Source organism: Odontesthes bonariensis, chromosome 24, assembly GCF_027942865.1.
Source record: "Odontesthes bonariensis isolate fOdoBon6 chromosome 24, fOdoBon6.hap1, whole genome shotgun sequence".
NCBI lineage: Eukaryota > Metazoa > Chordata > Actinopteri > Atheriniformes > Atherinopsidae > Odontesthes > Odontesthes bonariensis.
In genome coordinates, this window is record NC_134529.1 from 20105759 (window position 1) to 20128280 (window position 22522).

Consider the following 22522-nt stretch of genomic DNA (forward strand, 5'->3'; position numbering starts at 1 on the left):
ATGACCAATGAATTGTGTACATAAATATGCTCAAGGGTCAGAGCTCTACATTCACATATTTAAAAAAAAAATGAAGTACTCTCAACAGCAGTTACGAGATCAAAGAAACAGAAAAAAGAACACTTTGCACAACAAAATTCAAATAAAAAATATAACAAATAAAAATGAAAATTTCACATTTATTTGGGAGACACGGGTGTCACTAATGAAAAACAGGGAATGAAAATGCCTTTAAACATGCTAATTTTTAATACTACACAATGTGAAATAGTGTTTACTTAAGCATAACAGACCATGCTTGTGCGATGACTTGCCTACTTCAAAAGAAGTTACTTTTTTTTAGCTCTCATTCTCCAATATTAAGGGCAAAAGGGTCAACATTAACAAAAGGATTAATGGCATAATTTTAGACCCAAAGCAGGCCATCCATTACAGTATCAATCTTTAAAAACATTAAGTGTCTCCACAAACAAGGCTTTTTTTTTTTTTAAATCACCCTTTTTATCATAGACTGTTTTTAATTGTGGTTTGTGCATCACATTGTGCCTTGGAATTTCAGAAAAGCACTGTACATCCATTCAGTGGCATTTGTGTTTTTCACAGGTTTTGTGACCCAACTCATGATTGTTTTTTTCTCTTTTTTGATTTTCTTTAAGTACCACAGCCGACAACACCACAACACTTCATATATAGTTAATTCACAAATGTTGACTTTACCTTGATTATAAGCAATAAAGACGGCATTAGTAATAACGGAAAGCATAAACACCACAGAAGGGTTCAAAGTGATCAATTTCAAGATGGGTTCTAGTGAACAAAAAGTAGGCTAATGAAAGCTTTAAGGCCACTTGTACTTAGGGTTGCCACCTGTGTCTGACAAAAATCCTGGACATTTTGACCATCAAATCGACCTTTATGTTTGTAAGCAACGGTGCCTTTCGCACATCTAACCCAAGATAAAAACCGTCATTCTAAGCGACAATTGTATAGCTAAAATTAGTAAGAATGACTATTTCTAGTTATTTGTTTATTTAATAGCAGACCTTTATTATTTTGTTATATTTTCAACAGTTTTTAGTTGTGGACACCTGGGGGCACACACACTCTCCGTCTCCACCTTACCATTTCTAATGAACCTCCACGGTGCGTGCCCCCACCACCACCACCCATGTTATGCTACGTCATTTTTGTAGAGCCAATAAGGCTGTGTATAATGGACGTAGGCACGCTTCAATTAAACTGAAATACACATTTTGCGCATCATGTACAAACATGATGCGACATTCAATGTCCAGGATTTTTATTTTTATTTTCCTGGACAGACCATGAAAATCCTGGACAATCAGGAAAATCCTGAACAGGTGGCAACCCTACTTGTACTCTGTTTCATCAGAAGTTGGCTGACAGATGTTGCCATTTCTGATGGTATCAAATGCTTAAGAACAGTTAACCACTTTCAAAATAATTGCCTTTTGAAGATATGGAGCCTAACATGGTTTACATGAAGTGCCAACGTTAGCGTGATTAGCTTGAAAGAATGTTAGCATAAGGTTGGCAAAGCTAAAGAAAGAATCAAACTTTCAAAACGTCTCCCAACACATTTTTATAAAGATATTTGTATTTGAAAGAATACTGAGCTGCCGCTGCATTCCAGAAGTGGGCTGCAACATTTAATGGCAGTGCCTCGCATATTCCTGTCAAACAAATGTATAACAAACATGCATTTCCATTTCCAAAATAACTTTCATCCTGACCATTTAATGCTCACATGTGCACCACCAGAGCTTGCCAGCTATATGAGTTTAGTTTCAATGAAGTACAGTAGCACGGCAACGCACAACCAATTCATGTTGATCGACTAAAGTTTTTTTCTGATTGTCCATCAGCATTACAGTTTTGAGCTGTAGTCTGTTGCCATATAATTGAAGTTGATGGTAAAGTTAACCCTTTCAGGCATACAAGATGTCACACTATTTTTTTTGATACAATGGGGACAGTGCCACCAAGAATAAAAGTAAGTTTGCAGAAGTGGTTGCACTAAAGAGAGAAAACTGGTGGACTTGTGAGGTTGCTGCTCAACAAAGGTAGCCGTGAAGTGGCGCTGTGCTCATTAGATTTATAACTCACATCCCACTGCAAACCTGCCTGCCTCACTCAAACACTTACTGATGGATGGAAAAAGTAAAATAATAATTAAATAAATGGTCTTTTCTCATTGTTTCGAGGTCTCTACACATTGTAGATGTAATTATGTTCAAAATCAAACAAAAAGATTTTTGCATGATACAGTATGTACATTTTTTTGTATGTACTGTATTTTTCTCTTTTTCTAGCCAATACCGACTTGGTGTCTCAATTTATTAAAAAAAAAGCAGTTGAAGCACGTTAACTTGTAGTGGACGAAATTTTCAGGAGACAGAAAATATTATCGGCAGCAATATGATTGAAAAAGGATAATATGAAGAACAGAGCAAAGCGCTACTAATACCAGTCATAATTTTAAGGTTATTTTGCTTGCAGGTTGTACTTATTCACATTGTAACACATGGTTTAGTCAGAACACCGGAAGCACGGTCCATCATATCTTTACATATTGTTTCTCAACATAAACTGCTGTTGGGGGCAGGATAAGCTTGACCTTCAAGGACAGCACAACTGTCCCTGAAATAGACAGTACAAAAGAAAACACAGCCTGAGGGCAGAAAAATTCCTTCACAACATCAAATTGAATCATTAAAGTAAACACTGCGTCTATCCATGCTTAATGTAATGTTTTTGTTACATTTCTCTGTACAAACTTTGGTTTGCAATTGTTGACTTTTTTATTCTTTTCTTTGATCATGCGTGGCTGCCACTTCTCAGACAGTTCCACATCTTGCTCTATGACAGTGCAAACGTGATAAATGACAAACCCGAAAGCTGTTTGCTTTAGCCAGTTCATCAATAACATAGGTTTACTCAACAGAGAGTCCACTTTTTTTTGGGAGAGGGGTCTGCAATGATGTAAAGGGGTTTTGCCAACTCCAAGCTTAAATTAACTCAAATTCTATAGTTTTTGTTGGCTGAACATTCACAGCATTTCATATTGTGCAATCACTACTCTGAACCACCCTGGCCATTCACGAGCAAGGCCATTATTACGTTATGTGTTGTTATGTTATATTACCTTACCTGTTAGAAAGCCTTCTGTTCTGACAATGGTTGCAAGATACAAAACATTATGATATCTCAAATGTTTCCACTGTTTACATGTCACCTCAGTCTTTTTTCTGAAGTATGTTCCAATAAAACAGCCAAGTCTTTCCACCCAAAAGTCACTGTCTTGATTCCATGATCTCCTGCAAAGTTTCTTGTGGCGCTTCTTTGCTCTTGACGCCGGCACTAACCATGTAAATGTTGTTGTCGTTGACGCTGTTGGACACGTGGCATGGATTAGAGCCTAGGCATAGCCATGGTAGTTGCCTTACCTCCCTTTTGAAGCTCTGGCTGAAGAAGTAGTAGATCATAGGATTGTATACTGTGGAGCTCTTTGCAAACATGCACGGCAGCAGACTGAATTCAGGTGGGATTTTGCTACTGTCATAGAAAATAGACCAGAGGCTTACTAAACTATAGGGTGTCCAGCAGCCTATGAAACCCATGCTGATTAAGACAGCAATCTGCAATTAGAAAAGGGAACAGAGTTAGTGAATAGTCCAAATACAGCTTCTTTGAGAAGTACCCCCCTCATTTGCTAGGAAGTCTTAAACTTAAATCTAGTGCTTCCAATTACCTTCAGACGTTGCATTATTAGTTCAGATTATTAGTTCATTATTAGGTCAGAAGAAACTAAAACTGAGCTGTAACCATTACCCTGAGAACACCATCCCCACAGTGTAGCACGGCAGTGGCAGAATCATGCTGTGAGGAAGACTGTCAATGCTAAGGCCCGGGAAAAAGGCAGAATTCTAAGGAATGATAGATGGTGCTAAATATTGGCAAATTCTTGAGGAAAGTCGGATTCAGTCAAAATTACAATGACTCAAAACATACTGCAGAATCAAGACTCCAGTGGTATAAAGGACAAAATCTTAAAACCCAAGAATCTTCAGTATAGCCGATAGATTGCTTTACACCAGAAAACTATCCTGCTTTGAAGGAGCCAGAGTAGTTGTGAGACTAGAGGCTCATCCCAATAGACCTACACCCCATGGAGATTGTTGGCATTTCAACATATTTAAACAAGCAACTGGATTTTATGTATAAAGATGCGCAATAATAATGATATAATCCAACAAATCCTAGAGAATAACATCAAAATTGCACTCAAAAAAAAAGTCAAGCAAGGGGATCAAATTATTTTGAAATAAGTAATTCCACCTATACATTCTTCACAGGTGGCAGAGATTTGAAATGACTACCAGTTTGACATGGTATTATCGCTCCAGCAAATTCAGCCCCTAAGGCAGACCGTTTGATGCCAAAATTAGTCCCCAAATCTGCATACATTTAAAATCAGCAGGAGCCTGAGTAGTTGGCTCGGCCACATGCAGTACTTTTAATCATTTGGGTGTTCTGTGCCAACGTACTGTATGACTGCTGTGTTCCCCTTCTGAATTAGATTCAAACAGTAACATCACAGCACTTTACTCCACCACTTGTGCCACTTCCTGGTTGCAATAGCATTTCTTAGTTAGGGCTTGAAATTTAAAACTACTTAGTTTGGGTTAAAAAAGAAAAAAAGATCATGGTTTTAAAATGCAACTGTCATCCTCATGGTCACCATTTTGTTGGTTGTCTTGGATGCATGTAAACACAACATGTTACAATGAACCTTTATCACTTCCTGCTTCAGTTTAGCCATGAATTTCACTTCATTAGAGATAGAAAACAATTATGGGTACCTTCATTTATACACTTCATATGCAGCTATTCTCACAAGAACAAGAGGTCACATATTCTTCTGATGTAAATGCACATACTTTTGGGTTCCACGAGCACACATCACAAGAGGTCGTATTTGGTAAGACAGTCTCTGTTGGCCATTAAATGTGTCCCCAAACCCCTGTTTTACAATATTACAGCTCTATTATTAAAAGAGACTAACTTACTATTAACAGCCTCCGGTGGAGTTTGACAATATTGGGCACGTGGTTGCTGTTTCCTAATTTTCTGTAGGTGAAATAAAGCTTCAAAGCGATGCCAAAGTAGCAGCAGATGATGATGACACTGGGCATGACCAGGTTGAAGGAGAATAAGAAGATGACAAAAGAGAAGCCCTTGTGTTTCATCTGTCCCCAGGCAAGTGAACAGGACAGGCCAAAGGGCTCCGGCCCGTACTGGCCCCAGCCCAGAATGGGAAACAGAGCCCAGATCAGAGCATACAGCCACGTCCAAATGCACAATATCTTTGCCTTCTTCCAACTGATTTTCTCCTCTGCAGAGAGAAAAAACAAAGGTTAGTCATTGTCTTCTTCAGTGAGCTGCACATTATACGAGTGCTGTCAGTCATTCATCAACCGGCATCATTTCAAAACATGTAATAGTTACAATTATGCACTGAACAAATTATATCCACATCATGATAAAGGCAGTGAAATTGTAAGATACCTAAACTTTTCGCGGCCCACCCCCAACAAGGACTACGTTTACAGGTGGGAAGCTGTGGTGATAACACAGGAAAAACTTTGTACTTTCACCAAGGAGACTGGGGTTTGTGTCACCACTAGTACCAATTTGCTTTTTGTATTATTATTCATGTTTGCACTTCTTCCTTCATTTTCATTCCCCAATCACCCCCCCCCCCCCCCCCCCCCACCCCCATTTTCTTCTTCTTTGTCGTCTTATGTTGAGAAAATGTGAGCATCTCAAAGTTTTGCAGCCTCATGAAAGTAATGCCTTATCTTTCTCACACAGTTCTAATTTCCACCGATGACCCATTACAGGTTTTGATGCAAGACCGAGCTGAGGTGATGTAAGCCAACGTCTTATAAAGAAAAGCAGGGATGGAAGTCAGTAGAGATTAAATAGATATTGCTGCAGGAAATACAACATTTTATAAAGTTTGAGGAACTTGCATCTCTTTAACAAATTCCTGTGTGCTATGAATCAATGAATCCATGATTTGTTTAGACATTTTCATGGCCTAGAGGGGGACTTGTTAATGTACGATAATCACATTTTAGGTCAAAGCAGTTGACTTTGATGTTGCATTTGACATAATATAATTAATGTAGATGGCTTGAATCTGCATTTTGGAGAATAATCAAAGCTATTCATCTTCATAGCCATCTGTGTGTCTTAAAAAAAAATAAATGGAAATTTTAAAATAAAACGTATATCCAAACATTTTAAAAACAAGTGAATGTTTTGGTCATGAGGCCACCATCGCCGCAACAAATCCCATCCCTCTGCAGATTTATGTGTTCGGCGATTAAAAGCAACAAAAAAAGCAAACGATCTCGTAAATGTACACATCAACTAGACGTCTGAATAAATTTTAAAACCTTATGTGCTGCATAACGAGAGCAAGTCTGTAAATATATGCAAAGTGTATTCAAACAGGCAGTAACAGTAATATGTGATGACATTCATAAATATTCCAGAAGGGCCTCACATGGAGAGAAATAGCTTATGTAGCCTGGGTGGACGAATCCAACACGCTAGAAACATCATGATAACATGGAGAGCACTGGACAAAATGTTTTTTTTTTTTTAAAAGTCCAAAAGGAGATTGAAATGAGCTTGAAATATCAACAGCTCATTGGGAACCTGTGGATGTAATATCCCAAAATGTAAAAAATAAAAATCCATTACATTCTGATCTACAGTAATACCACTCCATCACCGTGGGTTAGTAATCTCTTAGATGGGTTCATAGATTGGCACAGAATTATTTTGACCGATATTTGTTTTTTCAGATTGCTTTTTTTTCCTTCTTTTTTTTTACTGACATTTATCTGTTTTATCGATATCTCGAAGGACTAATGGACCTGTGTTTCTGCCTTTCAAACCAATTACTAAACAGCGCAGATGAGATGCAAATCGATTTGCCACATGTTATTTGCAAAGCCGTCTTGTTTTCCTCCTTGTGCCCTTTGTTGATAAGACCTCATTCACTGTGAATTTGTCCTATGCTCTCAGTGGTGTTGTCGCTGTCCAACTGGTAATTATCCCTGATTTAAATGGTCCAAGTCTCGAGTGTTTACATAAACTATGTGATCTGCTAATTTCAAAAGTCAAGTGCTCACATTTTTTATTTCTGCTTGTACAGAGCTGCCATGGCAACAGCCTCTGAATGCAAAAGACTAGCCTGACATTTTGGCAGTGTCTTTATTTCTCTCTCCCCCTGTAATTCAGTTGCAAACATCGAACAGTGAATTTTTTGAGGTGATGACGATCGGTATGTTTTCCTTGAGGACATGACCCCTGATAAGTTAGAAAAATGCTCTGAATAATAACTTGCAAAAAGAAATCCTCTAAAGGCTGCTGTTGAAGGATGTATCATATGTGTTGTTAAGAGCTCACTGGAATGGAGAAAAAAATCAGTTATTTTCTCCATAAGTGGTGGTAGACCGTCCTGGCCCCGATGCGGTTAAAAAGGCCCAAGCCATGATACTGCCACCACCATGCTTCACTGATGGGGATGAGGCACGTTCGCTGGAGAACTCATTTTCACCAAAAAGTCCAATTTTAGCCACACCTCCACTCTAAGAAAATTTCAAACAGCCTTATGGAAACGACCTGTACTCTTTCAATAAAAAGGGGCATCCACTCACAACTGACTGCTGTACCTCTGAGCGAGAATCCTCGGCTCTAAATGTGATTAGCCTTCCTAACAATTCTTCAAGCCGCACTGTGTAAAATATTTCATGGTCAGGCTTTGTGAACTGTGGAAGCAGTTACCTGACAACACCCTGCGTGAGAATCTTATTGGCATCTATTGCTTTGTGGATGTTTGGCATTTCAATGCTAAGAGTATTGGGCAGCTGCTAAGAGAAACTCATAGCCACTGGTTATTGAAAAATGCTTTAGGAGTGTACATAAGGCCATGACATTTGCTTTACACAGCCTTTCATAACAGTGAAGTTCCAGACCTGACAAGCTAATGAAGGTCAGATCGCTTGGCGCTATTTTCTTTCCACCTTCGTATCACTACGGGCTATGTAGACCATGCAGACCGAAGTGCAGACCGAGCAGTCCCCTGCCTCCGAGCAGTAAACACCGTAACAGGTGCGGCTATCGGCAAGTGGCTGAACGCATTGATACGAAGGGAGAGAAAATAGCGCCAAGCGATTGTGAGGTCTGACTTTTTCCTGAACAACGATTTTGTGATGCAAATGTGTTACTCTTTTGAACGCATATTGTTTTGAGAAGCAAAACGCTTTATTTTTGTGGCCCCAGCCAACTAGCCGGACTACCTTCGTCAACGCCAAAACAAGGCTGGAACTCGTCTCACAGTACGCAGCGGGGGGTAAGAAAATGTTCAAAAATAATATTGCTAGTATGGGATGTCATACAGCTTCATGTCAAAAGAGGCCAACTATCCCTTTAAGCCGAGCTTAACTTAATATTTGCTCGCTATTTGACTTGATGTACAAAAGCATTTCCCACAATATCAAGTCACTGCTTTGATCAAGTAACCCTGAAATGTAAGACGGGAAATAAGTAAAATAAGTTATTCAGACAGATGGGCGTAGCAGGCAGCTTTTTTAAGTACTAAAACACAATGTTGACGTGTCCCTTTTCTAGTTAAGGATGATTTTAAATATTCACGTTGGATGGAAACATGGAAGCAGCCAACTGCCGTCTTGTCATGCAAAGCGGATTTGTCGCTTTTGCTTTTTGAAGTTTAGCCAATAAAAGTCTCGGAGAGTCCTTCAGAAATCCTTTGAACTGTTTTAGCTCATGGATCTGTAATTGTGATGCATCAATCCAGTGGAGCAGATTTAGGTTCAAGCGCTAAAAGGGTTCATATATTTAGTGCTTGCTTTAACACTTGCCACTGTTGAGAGTCTAATAAGGTTGCCACAACAACGTGAGACTGATGTATCACTTTGGTTCAGAGGCTGCTGCATTAAGTTTTCGCTGTGAACCCTCCCGACATTGTTAAATCTTAACATCCCAGTTGAATTTTTAACCAGCGTTTTGAAACCAAGAGTTACTTACTGGGAGAGTGCAGATTGAGGGACACTACGAAGCGCACGATGGCCAAGACAGTGAGGTTCATGATGCTGGCAATGCCAAAGAAAAAGCCTGCGAGGCCATAGTAAATGCAGGACACATCTCCCCCGAGCCAGTGGTGGCTCCAGGCGGAGGCAACGGCCAGGGGGTACATGGTGACAGCTGCTCCCAGGTCCGTCACTGCCAGATTCACACTCAGAAGCTCCGGCGGCTTCATCCTTGATGACCTTTTGAAAGCCATGATGAGGACTAGCAGGTTTCCCACGATGGAGAGCACAGCTGAGACAGACAGGAGGAGGAGAAGACGGCGGGGAAAGAAAAGGAAACAGATTGAACAGTGATCTTCCATTTTTCATGGTCATGACCCTATGTGAACTGGAAACTACTTCAGGAGTGGATGCCTTTTTATGGCCAATCAACAACCTCCAGAGCAGAACAGCAGTGCTTTAAATAACCTACTGCAAAAAAAGAGTCAATCCTCACAGAGCCCTATGTTAAAATACCCAACATTAGAATAAAAACAAAAATCTTTACAATGATATAAACAATGTTTTTGGCATCTTTTGTTAATTTATGACAGTTGTAGGGGAGGGATTTTATGCAAAAAAAAAAAGTCCTCTGTTTAAATGATACACTAGTGTTGAAGTAAAGCATTTCTAATGGGTGGGAAACTCGGGAGTGACTGGGGAGTGCTGTGACCTCTAACCAATGGGTATATATTGGGTATATACGAGGACATCTTCCCTGCACCAATATGGCTCAACCGCTGAGTGAACGAGTGTCCCAGCTGGTGAAACTCAAGTTTAACACAGCCAAAGGAAAACAAAGAAGGACTTCGAAGGCAGACAAACAGATGACGTCACAGTAGCTATGTCCATGCTGTGTCTGTCTTCACTGCGTAAATCACAGATCGTCTCATCTGTGCGTGGCTGAATTTGCTGGATAATTTCCCTGCAATAAATCGCCTGTATTTGTTCAACGCTGACTGCATCACCGCAGAAGTCAAGCTTACTATTCTCCTGTGAATAATCCACCGAATTTGAAAAAGCACACAGTGTCAGGGCAGGGCATGAGCTTATTCCACCGAGCTTACTGGAGATTTACCCACTTTATCATCTATCACTTCCTGATTTAAGTGCATTCTTATTCTTTCTTTGCTGTTATCAGACCCCTGATGCTCTGCGCTGTGTGATGCTCCTTCTGGACCAACACACAGGCTGAACACAGCTTGAATACACATTAAAACGGCCCAAACATAATCGCAACCTGTGTTAGGAGAGCACTGATCCGTCATGCGTGTAATGTGTATAGGGTGAGAGAAAGCGTAGAACAAACACAGGGTGGGAGGTGCTAAATGCATGACCTTTACTCGTAACCGTGTTTCCACAGAACAGTGCTGCTAGACTTGCTGGAAAAAAAAATAAAATAAGATGCCTGCTGAATATGTAGCGACAGCTAAAGGACAGTTGATGATAACTTAAGTACTGGGATTGAAAAACAACAACAAATCTGACAAAATCCAACAAACATTTTTTTGGAAAAAAAGGGAATCAGCATGTGTTTAAACTGTAAGCAACCCACCTGATGGTCAACTCTTATAGATTTTAGAACTCACTGGGAGCTGCAGATCTTTGCACCACTTCCCTCCAGCCTCTCCCCTCTCCTCTCCTCTGTGTATGTGTATGTGTATGTACGAAGCAGATTTATAAAGCCCCATGATAATCTTCATATATTTTTTTGTTCACAAGGAAAAACAAAAACCTAATTAATTAGACGTGCCTCAGTTTGTGCGATGCTGCACGGATCTGGGTCACCTTCAGAATCAGCCAAGTACTCCGTCTGAATTCACCTTAAAGGGGTGATGGTAGTCGGATTTCTTTCAACACCAAATTATTTATCATATACATACTATGAGAACATTTGTCTTGCGATACGGGGAGCATTTGAGACTCAGAACTATTAGCAGACCCTGAAATTGAACATAAGAAGGTTGTTTTTTTACACCTCTAACATGTAAAAGTCATTATCACATCAGACTGATTATGTGACATTTAAATGGAAAATCTCTCTTGTTGCTTTAAATTGGCACATTGACACTACGAGTACTCTCACGGTGCACTTTAGTTCTTGCCCAGCTACCCTACACAGGTATAAGATGCTGTGTTTGATGGAGTACTTGGCACATTCATACCGCTCTGAGAAAAGTGTATACTTGTGCTGTCATTATTTCTAGTTATTACTGTCATTAATTCCAGTTGCGGAACAAAGTGTCTGACACAGAAGATGGAGACAGCTTATGAACACACTTTCCCTTTTTGTGTCTTTAAAAATTTATTGCCGCTTTCACCTCAGCCCACATGATCATCTATAGTGCATGGACAATAATCCTGGGATTTACACCTCCTCCTGATGTCTTTCACAGGCACAGTAAGGCAGTGGTTACAGAAGGATTTCAGATCAGATGTCTTCCCAATGGTGTTGCAAGACAGAAAATAAACTAAATTTCCTCAGTGCTTAAGATATTAATGCCCTATGTGTATGGATTCTGATAGTGTTTTTAAAGTTGTTAGTAATAGTCTGATTTTAGAGTAGAAGTAGCAACCCATTTGAGTTCTTTGTTTGATTTTAGCCTAGTTAATTGGCTACAATCTACATGAACAACAGTATTCTGATAGTAACCAGATTAAGATCACCTTCTGAAAAAGAGGTCATACTGTGATGTAAGGTCATATTCAGGGTATGCAGTAATCAAAATGAAGAAAACAAGTTAACTTGATTTTTTTGCCACATTTCTTATCATCAGCAGGCCTTCTCACACCAGGTTCACTCATCCACTATTGGTCTCTCCACATTTACTTTGCCTGAATTATTAAAATGGTGCCTTGGTGTTCCCAGATGAAGCAAATTAGCTGTGTAGCTTTGTAAATTAAGAGGGGTGTTGACAATAATCTGACATGATTTAATGTGAACATTAAAACTATGTCTTCATTTAGTCAATGAAAAAAAAAAGAAGAAGCAAGAAACGGCTCTCACTTTTTAATTGAATCTCCGTATCTTTTCACACATCACCTAACTATTTTTAAATTGTCTTTTCAACTGACTTTTTAAATGCTCACAGGGGACAGTTATGTAAGTAGCATCCACCTTAGATTGGACAGAAAATGTGCTAAATGTGGGCTTATTAACAGAAATCAAACGGTGCACAACATAAAACACATTAAAAGTGTCAGAACCTTGAAGCTTGACCTGGCTAGCTTGAGGCTAATCAACTCTAATCAAAGCTAGCATATGGGGCTCTTTTTTTTTGGCTAATTTAGCTCACAGCTGAACCAGTTCAGCTCCAGTTTCCAGGGTCGAGGGTTTTTTCAAAGCATTCCTTCCCCAACAGGACCACCTTGCTCGTGGATCTTCGCTACTCTTATTAGGATTGTAAGAAATTGAGCTAACTTTGTTTTCAGTGAACTAGCACATAACTTCACCAGGTAGACAGTCAGATAGCTTAGAGCCGAAAAGACATTTCAATTAAACAGGCTGTCACAAGCACTGCTTAAGTTAGCTCATTTTGAATTTACCATTTTTAGTTATGTCCTTTCCATGAATAGGAAGAAAAAAAATCCTTCAACTAAGCTTTTTTGCTCCATTAGCAATGATGTTTAACCAGGGAAGCAACCAAAAATGGACAAATTCTACTAACTCAGAACTCAACCTAAATCCTAATTTGATTATATCTAACCAGAAGATCAAGCTTAACTGTACTTTTCTGTTCCACAAAAATTGTGACAGACTGCTTCAACGTGTAAGCTCCTTTTGTCTGACTCTCTACCTCCCCAAAATTAACTTTGAACACTGGACCTCCCGCAGGATCCTCTGTGGAACTGTTAAAGCACAAAGCCCAGTGACCCGATCAACTTCCAGCTCACTGAAAATTACTTTCAAAGAAGTGCACCCAAGCCAACAGCTCAAACCACTCACTGCGCAAGAACAAAAAAGAATCAATGGGGAAACACAACGCTACCCTCACTGCTCAGGTCTACAAGGAGAATGGGTCTTTGACAGTTACACAGCCACTATTTCATTAGATGGATGGAAGAGCTCACATTTTAAAAGCTCATTTTTAATCATGTAAATTAGGGTTAAACAATCTAAAATAACATTTCCGTACATTTAATGCTATTGCTTCCTACCCAACCAAAAACAGACCTTTTTTTTTTCTTTTTCTAATCACCAGGAGCAAAATGCGAAGGTAGTTATTTAACAAACATCACCGATGCGAAACAGCATGTGCTCCTCTCTACACAGAAAACAAGCAGGACTACGCAAGGAATCCAAATGCAGTAAAGGAATTTCATGAACGTCAAACAAATTTAAAAACAGGAAGTTCACAGATCGGCTTTATGTTTAATGATCGTACACTCAATTGCACAAGGGTGAGTGAGAAACGGGGCAACTGCCCAACAAACCAATGGTAATCAGTCCTTTGTACCAGATTTAGATAGATATTAAAAGGGAGGATGGTTTTGTCATCCTAATCCTAACAGAGCTTTATTATGCCATAATGGTACAATATGGACTAAAAGAGGATTATGTCAGAGAAGGGGTGAGTGGGGGCATTGGTAGGGGAAAGGTGAACAGTACAGAATGGGGGATTGATAGATATTAATCATTAATATTAAACAAAAGAAAAAGTACTATCCACATAACCTACTTACTCTTCACTGTCTCTTAGCTGAATTAATCCATTTGAAATACACCATTGTTTTCAAACCTCATGTTTTAAAAACATGAGGGGAGGAAGAGCTTGATCTTTAGACCTTTTGCAAAGACTCTTTCAAGTGTTTAATCGACTGTTAATATCTCTTTTTGTTGTTTAAACAGTCATGTCATATAGAACGGACTGCTTGGATCCATGAGCTGCAGCCCTATTTTTAGAATTTTTCAGTCTTCCTAAAATGCCAGTGCTTGCTTATGTGACTTTGCAACAAAGATCACGTCATACATGTGATGCATTGTTCCAATAAAGGGCCTCAAATCGAACTTCTCTGGAGAGTCATTAAGCCGCTTAACCAAGCCGTTATCCATCTTCTATTATATTTACTTATTTCCATCCATTGTCGATACCATTCCATCCATTTTCTATACCCGCTTATTCTAGTCTAGTGTTGGAGCCTATCCCAACTGCCATTAGGTGATAGATCCTGGATGGCTTACCAATCCATTACAGGACCACCACAGAGACAACCATTCAAGCTCAAAGTCACTGTTACGGTCAATGTAGAATCACCAATTAACCTAACGTGTGTATTTTTAGATGGTGGGAGGACGCAGGGGTACCCAGGGGGAAACCCACGCATGTACGGGGAGAACATACAAACTCCACATTGAAAAGCCTTAAAAGGGATTTGGACAATGAACCTTTTTGCTGTGTAGTGACAATGCTAACCCCAACACACAAGGTTTTTTTCTTTAGTTCAATTAGCAGTCCCTGGTCATCCTCTCAGTATCAGTGTTTAGTCTTGAGAGGGATAAAGATTTTTCATTTTAGGCCCCACTTGAATGCACAAGGTCAGTTATGTAGACTTATACATTGTCTCAAATCCTGCAGTTCTGTGTTTAAAGCTGCTATTTGGAGAGCAGATGTGCATTCATGCTGACAGTAATGTATACATGTAGCCAATTTGAGTGATGTACTCAAGAACAGTTTGAGGCCTTGTCCATGTGTATTTTGACAAACAAAGCTTTTATATTATTTTTTTTAACTTATTGTTTACATGCAAGTAAAGGTTAGAAGCATTGAAAATGAACATTTTGGGAAAAAGGCTTTCCAGAGCAAAGAATTCCACTTATTTCAAATGTGATATTTTGCATGGACAGAAAATCCATAGTGTTTGGTGTACGTTGTCATACTGACTGTCATGTGTGCTTTGATCTCATAATATATGCCATTATTTTATTTATTTACATGGCAATGGGAGAGGGAGCTAAGAGTGTGCCAATGCCAACCTTGTTAAAGGGGAACTCCGGGGCATTTGAAGTGCATTTCCATTGCTAGAGGTTGTCAAATACTGACAGTAGGACACAGAGAGGTGCAAATCTGCGCTCCCCGTGTGGAGATCGCGCTGTTCGCACACCCTGTCATGCGAGGCTAATGCGTGGTGGCTAAGGGGCAAATTCTAAACCTTCCATGTAAAACAACAACTTGCACACTGCAGAAACGTCACACCACTTTATAAACCATCCGACAATAAAGTCACAAGCCTTACCATCAAAACCATATGCATGGTTCTCACATTACTGGCATGGGGACGTTACAAAACAACTTTATAAACAGCATGTAACTCACCGGTTGGTTGTACGCTCGCGCATGTGAAAGCCCAAAAGAGTCGATGGACGACAATCCCATATACAAAACAATTATATTCTCTAGAAAACTGTGTTCAAGTTTTTAAAACATTAAAACAATATTACTGGGCATGTATTTTTGTAATGACAGGGTGTGCGAACAGCGCAATCTCCACACAGGGAGCGCAGATTTGCACCTCTCTGTGTCCTACTATCAGTATCTGACAACCTCTAGCAATGGAAATGCACTTCAAATGCCCCGGACTTCCCCTTTAAGAGGTCTTTTTACATATATTTGTAAAGTGACACGCTGATTATATTGAGCAGAGGAGCTACAGCGCGATACAGAGGTTTCTGAAACATAATCTAACACAGTTCACAGACACCAAAATTGCTGGTTTTGGACGAGATCTGTTCAGATTCTCAAAGCTGGTTGAACAACTTTTAGAATGAATAGGTCAAATCCATGTGTCTGCTCGAGTGTGTAATCAGGTGTCAGCAACAACTGTAGAATTTGGCCCAATCTCAGCAACCCTTACTTGCCCCTATCCCTAGATTTCTGACGGATTGTCCATTTCCTTGTAAAGATTGAGAGAACCATCCAAATCGCCCCTCAACAATCCGGTTGAAGGGTTGGATTAATGTGATCAATGGCAGAGGATTGATAGACCCAAATGCAGAGAGGCTGACGAATAAAGAATAAAACAACCATTATTTAACAAACCCAAATAAAAGGCACTGCCAAGCAGGAAATCCAGAAGCACAAGAAACTCTAAACAACCTAAATACTGAGTACAAGATAGAGCCAGACAGAATAACCATGGGGGAAACTACAACAACGAACGGTCAAATGACTTAGAGTACCTGAGAGCTATAAATGCTGGGTGAGTTGATAAGTTGAGAGACAGCAGGTGAGTAATAAACAGGAAACAGGTGTGCGTGGAGACCTAGACACCTGAATGCATCTTGGTGTAATGACAAGAACAGAGTAACTTAAACTAAACCAAAGACTGAAAGTGTCTGGAGAATAAGCAGAATACAAACTTAAGAGAAACATGAATATGAATACTAGCAGAGTTGAATGCACGTAACTAAACTAGGGACTTGGGGAAAATAAAAGCTCAGGGCCCAAACGGAATAGAAGCACTTGAAAGGAAAACAAGAATACAACAGAATCTAAAGCAGATGACTGAAGACCAAAACAGAAAACTCAAAGAATAAAGCTCACATAAAACACCAGCACTTAAACGAGAATTGAATGAAAACACAGAACGGTGACTAAACCAGGGCACAAGAAATAACTAAAGCAGAGCCTAGAACAAGAGCCAAAGCAATGCTGATAATTGGATAACTAAAGTGAAGACAAGAGATCAATAATGAACTAGATTACAAAAAGCCATAAATTTAAATCCCCTTCACCATAAGTAAACCTACAGAACCCTAACAGAGTTGACCATAACTCCTTAATCCCCCCAAAAAAGGGGCATTGTAACCCTGCAAAACTGAGGGGTATAACCAACTAAACAATTCCTAGGTGGGGAAATGTACTTTCAACAGATTACATACAGCCAACATGAAGTTATTTATACAGAGTTCATGCCTATTTCATATGTTACCAGACTGTGTCAGATTGTGTGTGATCAGGTGATTCTAATTTAACAGGTATATCAACTCTCACTAAATTCTCTGTCTGACGAGTTTATAGGGTCTCCTGTGTGATTGTTCTGCATCTGTCATGTAGCTATGAAACACATTGTGCCTGACTTCATTGTAATCATGTAAAAGCTCTGAAATCTGCATAGCCTCCTCATATAACCCAAATCGGAAAAGTCCCATTAGGGCTGATGTCCAACTCAATTTCAATGGTAATGATAGGGTTGTGTATTCCTTCTGTGTGGTGGAGAGAACTGGATGGAGATAAGATATGAATGCTTTGACTTAATGAAATCAATTGGATTTCTTCACATAATGTTATTTAAAACTGGAAATAAAACAGAGCATGGTTCCTATATTATTGAGTTCCTTTAGCTGGTATGAATGCCAACAGCCAGGATGTCCTTTTTCCATTTGAAAAACAAAATTCTCTTTGTGATATGAAACTTTGATCAAATTTTGTCTTTTGATTTCTAAACTTTCAATGCTTTGCTCTGTTGTTCCTTTACGAGGGAGACAGCGGTCTGTGTTTGTTCCTTCCCTTATTCAAGCACAGTTTGGCCAAAGCTGCTATCTACCATCTTCCATTATGCTTTGTACATCTGTCAGTCTGCCTTTGGTTGTTCTGACAAGGCTCCAAGCAGGTCTAATGTGTGAAATAGCATTCTAGCTGATTACTACGACTCCTGGAGCTTTGTTAGATGACAGCACTCCAGTGAAGAGAGGATGTGACTGTGCAAATCATGCTATGCAGCTTAGAGCGTCGAAATGGTAGCTTTGGCTTTACTATTAGATGTATAGTATTGAAATGCATATGACATATGCAACATTTGTATAAGTAGTACTAGCATACGTCACAGCATGGGCATTCTGAGTCAATACCAGCAGGCTAAAACACCCTGCAGTGAAAGTGCATTTAGAAATAGCTCACCCCTTTCTTGACTCTGTGGACCACATTCGGGTTTTGTTCAGCTATAATTTCTGAACTCTTAGTGGGCATTTTGCAATACAATAATACGTCAATTGAAAAACCAGCACGTATACATGCACGCACCAGCATGCAGAGCTACTTTTATGAGGACACAGCACTGACTTCCATCCACTGTGTTCAGCCTACCCCAAACCCAAACCATAGAATTGAACCATTACCTAAACCTATTACATTCTGACTTATTAGGACTTGGATTTGGTCTTTCGAAGGATTATGAGGCCACAACATGTACAACAAGTGCACAATTGGCCGTTGGGCACATCTGGATCATCAGTGAATGTGTGTCTGTCTTGTCATTTTAGTGTGTTACGCACACTATTGTTGAACTCTATCAACCTTTTTTTTCCAGTCTATTAAACATGCTGAATCACCGTTGGGTCTGTTGGTGAACCAACTCCCTCTGACTTGCTGTTCAGAGCAGCAAATGGGAGCACAAGAGAGAAGGTGGCAGTGATGACACAAAGCAAACTGCTAACTTCTCCTTTGTACTTTTTTCTCGGCAATAATCGGCAATGTCGAGTGAGGAAACTGAAGAACAATTGGCATGTATGATTTCAAATTCAATTAAATTCAATTCAAAAATACTTTATTTATCCCAGAGGGAAATTAAATGTTGATGTAACTCAATTAAATCAAGGAGTTATTATAGATGCTGATGGCTGTGGGCAGCAAAAATTTCCTGTAGCGGTCCGTTTTGCATCCAAACTGAAGAAGCCTTTGACTGAAGAGACTCTGTTTTCCGATAACAGTCTCATGGAGAGGATGTTCAGGGTTGTCCATAATTTTCTTGATTTTATGCAAAATCCTTCTTTGCATTATTGTCTCCAGAGGTTCCACAGTCGTCCCCAGAACAGAACCAGCCTTCTTTATCAGGTTGTTGAGTCTTTTTAGGTCCCTGGTTCTGATGCTGCTGCCCCAACAGATGACGCAAGAGGAAATGACGCTCTCAACAACAGACTTGTAGAAGATCTGCAACATCTTGTTGCAAACCTTGAAGGACCTTAGCTTCCTCAAGAAGTACAGTCTGTTCTGTCCTTTCTTGTAGATGACTTCACTGTTGTGTCTCCAGTCCAGTCTGTTGTCCAGATGAACACCAAGGTATTTATATTCCTCAACCACCTCCACTTCTTCTCCCATGATGGAAACAGGGTTTGATCTGACCCTGTTTCTCCTGAAATCTACAATCATCTCCTTTGTTTTGTTAACATTCAAGATGAGATGATTGTTCCCACACCATGCCACAAAGCGGTCCACCAGCTCTCTGTACTCAGCTTCTTGTCCATCTCTGATACACCCGACAACTGCAGAGTCATCTGAATATTTCTGTAGATGACAGGAGTCTGACTTGTACTGGAAGTCTGAAGTGTACAGAGTGAAAAAGGAATGGTGAGAGTACAGTCCCCTGTGGTGCTCCTGTGCTGCTAATCACCTAGTTTACTCTCAAGCTTCTTTCTATACACCTCCTTGCTCTCTCTGATCTTGACTTTGAGCTGCTTCTGTATACTCCTCAGTATTATGATAAGCCAGCCCTTTAAGACATTATTGAGAACCATTTTTTTAATTCCTTTTTTCTCCTGTTTTTCCCTGTTGTATAAAGTATCTACTGCCGCCCCCTTCTACACTGGTAAGTTACATCTTAGTTTGCTGATGGAGAACGTGGATCCTGGCCAGCAGCTGGAAGCAATCTTTGTGGTGTGTTCAATTGCTATTTTTTCACAGACACTGGCAACATGAAGAGACCCCGCAGGAGGCGTCTTGTCGCTGCTGGTTCTTCCTCTCAATTTGACGTATAATAGCTCTATGTCTCAATGAGACATACACACGTTTGTTTTGATATCCCAATGAGGACATTCCACTGACATAAAGTCTTTCCTACACTCTTATCCTGGTCTTTACCATCAAAACTAAATGATTGTGAGTCTAAATCTTTTACCGGTGTTTATGATGACCCTTTTTTTTAAAAACACTGTCCTCACACTTTTTTTTTTTAGCACTAATCTTTTTAATACTCGCAATGGCAAATATTAAGCACACCTTTCTCAAGCTTAGCCCCTTTTCCATTGGAAACAATCAGCTTTATTTATTCTTATCCAATCAGGCGCTAATAAATATATATAAAAATATAAATATCTTTGCAGCAAAGTCCCACATCCCACATGTAATAAGAGCACTGCAGCAGCAGGCTCCCACAGCTCGACATCAGTGGGCCACACGAAAACTCCTTAGAGGGGGCAAAAAGAACACGAAAAAGAGTCTGAGGTGCTCACCCAGCATCCACACTCGCCAGAGACTGATCTGATGGGATCTGATGGCATCTGTGTGCTGCAAGCCCAATCCGCTAAGACCCAACTTCACAACCCACTAGGCCCAAAAGATATATTGCTAACATCCCGGAAGCAGAAACTCCAGGACACCCTCAGATGTTTTTTTGGGGCTTTTTTCCCACGACAAAGGCCTTTTCGATGCCTTTAAGCTTTGTCAGCTGCTACATTCTCATTTTTCTCAGCATCTGGCCCTTCTGTATCCTCAGATCCCTCCGTCTCTGCATCACTACAGTCACAAATGGCACTCTTTTCAACATCTATTTTTTCTGGCTGCCACTCATCATTACAGCGTTAACATCATGCTCACTTGACTCAGATAGCAGTTGCTCCACGATCTTGTTGACCTTCCTGTGTTGCTCTGCACTTGAGTTCTGGAAATTGAAGAGACACTAACTGACACTGAATGAAACCAATCTTCTAATAGTATGTTAAAATGACTACAAGTTACAACCTAATAACGTGAATTGATTTAAAATACCTTCGATTGTTACTGAAATATAACAGCAGTGTCCAACTGAGTAGACAGATGATTCATCATTATTTATGTTCAACATTAAATTGACAGTAATAAACTTAAACAATTACATGGCTCCTTAAATAAAATATATATATATATAATAAATCATACAGTTTTAAGGACCTTTTACTGTGATATGATTTCCATAAAGCTTACAAGCTGTGACAGGTCTCATATTCCACTGGCCATCTTGGGGTTGATAAATGTGTGGCGCACTTACAACGATTGTTAGGCAGGTGGCAGTGTGTAGGACGACTCGTTGGTGTTCACTGAAGTGGCTAATGTGCAACTATGCCCTCCAAAACCATGCATTTATTAGAAATCAGGCACTGCAGTGACTGCTGTGTGTGAAAGAGTTAAAGTGCCCGAACCTATCTCGTTCCGACCCTAACCCCTAAACCAAATACTGACACCAAAATATATGTATATATATACATATATTTTATTTAAGAGGACCTCATAAGGTCTCCGTGGTAACAGGAGGTTCCCATATGTCGCGGCAGTTTCCTGTCCCCACTAAGGGACACAAACAAACACACACCCGCACACACAGAAGTCAGCTGGAGTTATTCTTGAGGATGCACCTCTCTTGAACCCTGACCACACACCCACCCAAGTGACCCAAAAAAATAAATTGAGAAGTACTTTCAGTTACCCAGTTGTTTCAGTGTGTACAATGATCCCTATACCCCTCTTAGTTACTGATGCAATAAACACAGGCGTACTTGAAAGCGGTGTGAGTTTCCCTGCCTCAGCCACATGCAAGCATGGATTTATCAAATGTTTTCCCCGATGAGGCAGACAGGTCAGAGATTTCTCTCAGTTGTATTGTGTAAAGTGAAATGCAAATATCTCGCTCTCAGGCGAATAGTATTATATCACCTGTGCGTAAAATGGACTGTGAAAAAAAAAAGTATCGGTTCTCAAGATCTCAAATCGAAGAGTAGTAAATAATTACGCATGGCAGTATTAATAACAAAAACGGAGAAAAACAACTAATTTAGTCATGTTTACGCGCGCCATTTAACTTACTTAAAACCAGCAGATAGCAGCCTGCGCCGATGTCCAGAGCCGGTGATAAAGTGGAGGCGTAGATATCCATTGGAAAGATGGCAAGCAACCGAAAAAGGTGACAAAAAGGATCCTCATGCGATCTTCGTGGAGCGTAGAAAAGTCAAAATGTGCCGCTTGCTGATGCGCTCCAGTGTCACATCCCTCCGTCCGCAAGCAGGGAGCAGAGACACAAGAGGCTGCAGCCTTGTGCCTATAGCCAGCGGTTTGTTGTCAGGGAGATCATGCGTAAAGGGCAGTGCTACCATCCAACGTCTCCAGTGCTGTCGTGTGACTTTCCGCTGGGCTCCAGCCTACAGGAGGAAGCACTGATCTCTGGTTTGAGGCTGAGGGCTGTCTTCCCACAGAAATTACCATCAACAGTTGGAATAAAGAGGATAACTTGTGCACTAGACACGAATACTATTATGACTCTTAAATCAAGTCTACAGACTCAAGAATGTCTTAAAATGTACAATCATGGCA

At 40.0% G+C, this 22522-nt stretch overlaps 1 protein-coding gene across 1 annotated transcript; it reads right to left on the reverse strand.

Moving 5' to 3' along the window:
• Window positions 1-1303: 1303 nt before the first annotated feature.
• On the reverse strand, window positions 1304-22245 carry opn8b (opsin 8, group member b). Its single transcript, XM_075459155.1, has 4 exons — window positions 22019-22245; window positions 9148-9441; window positions 5091-5416; window positions 1304-3659 (listed from the first exon to the last, which is right to left on the reverse strand). Exons 1-4 carry the CDS (start codon window positions 22086-22088, stop codon window positions 3315-3317), a joined length of 1035 nt encoding a protein of 344 aa, XP_075315270.1. The 5' UTR covers window positions 22089-22245; the 3' UTR covers window positions 1304-3314.
• Window positions 22246-22522: the final 277 nt, after the last annotated feature.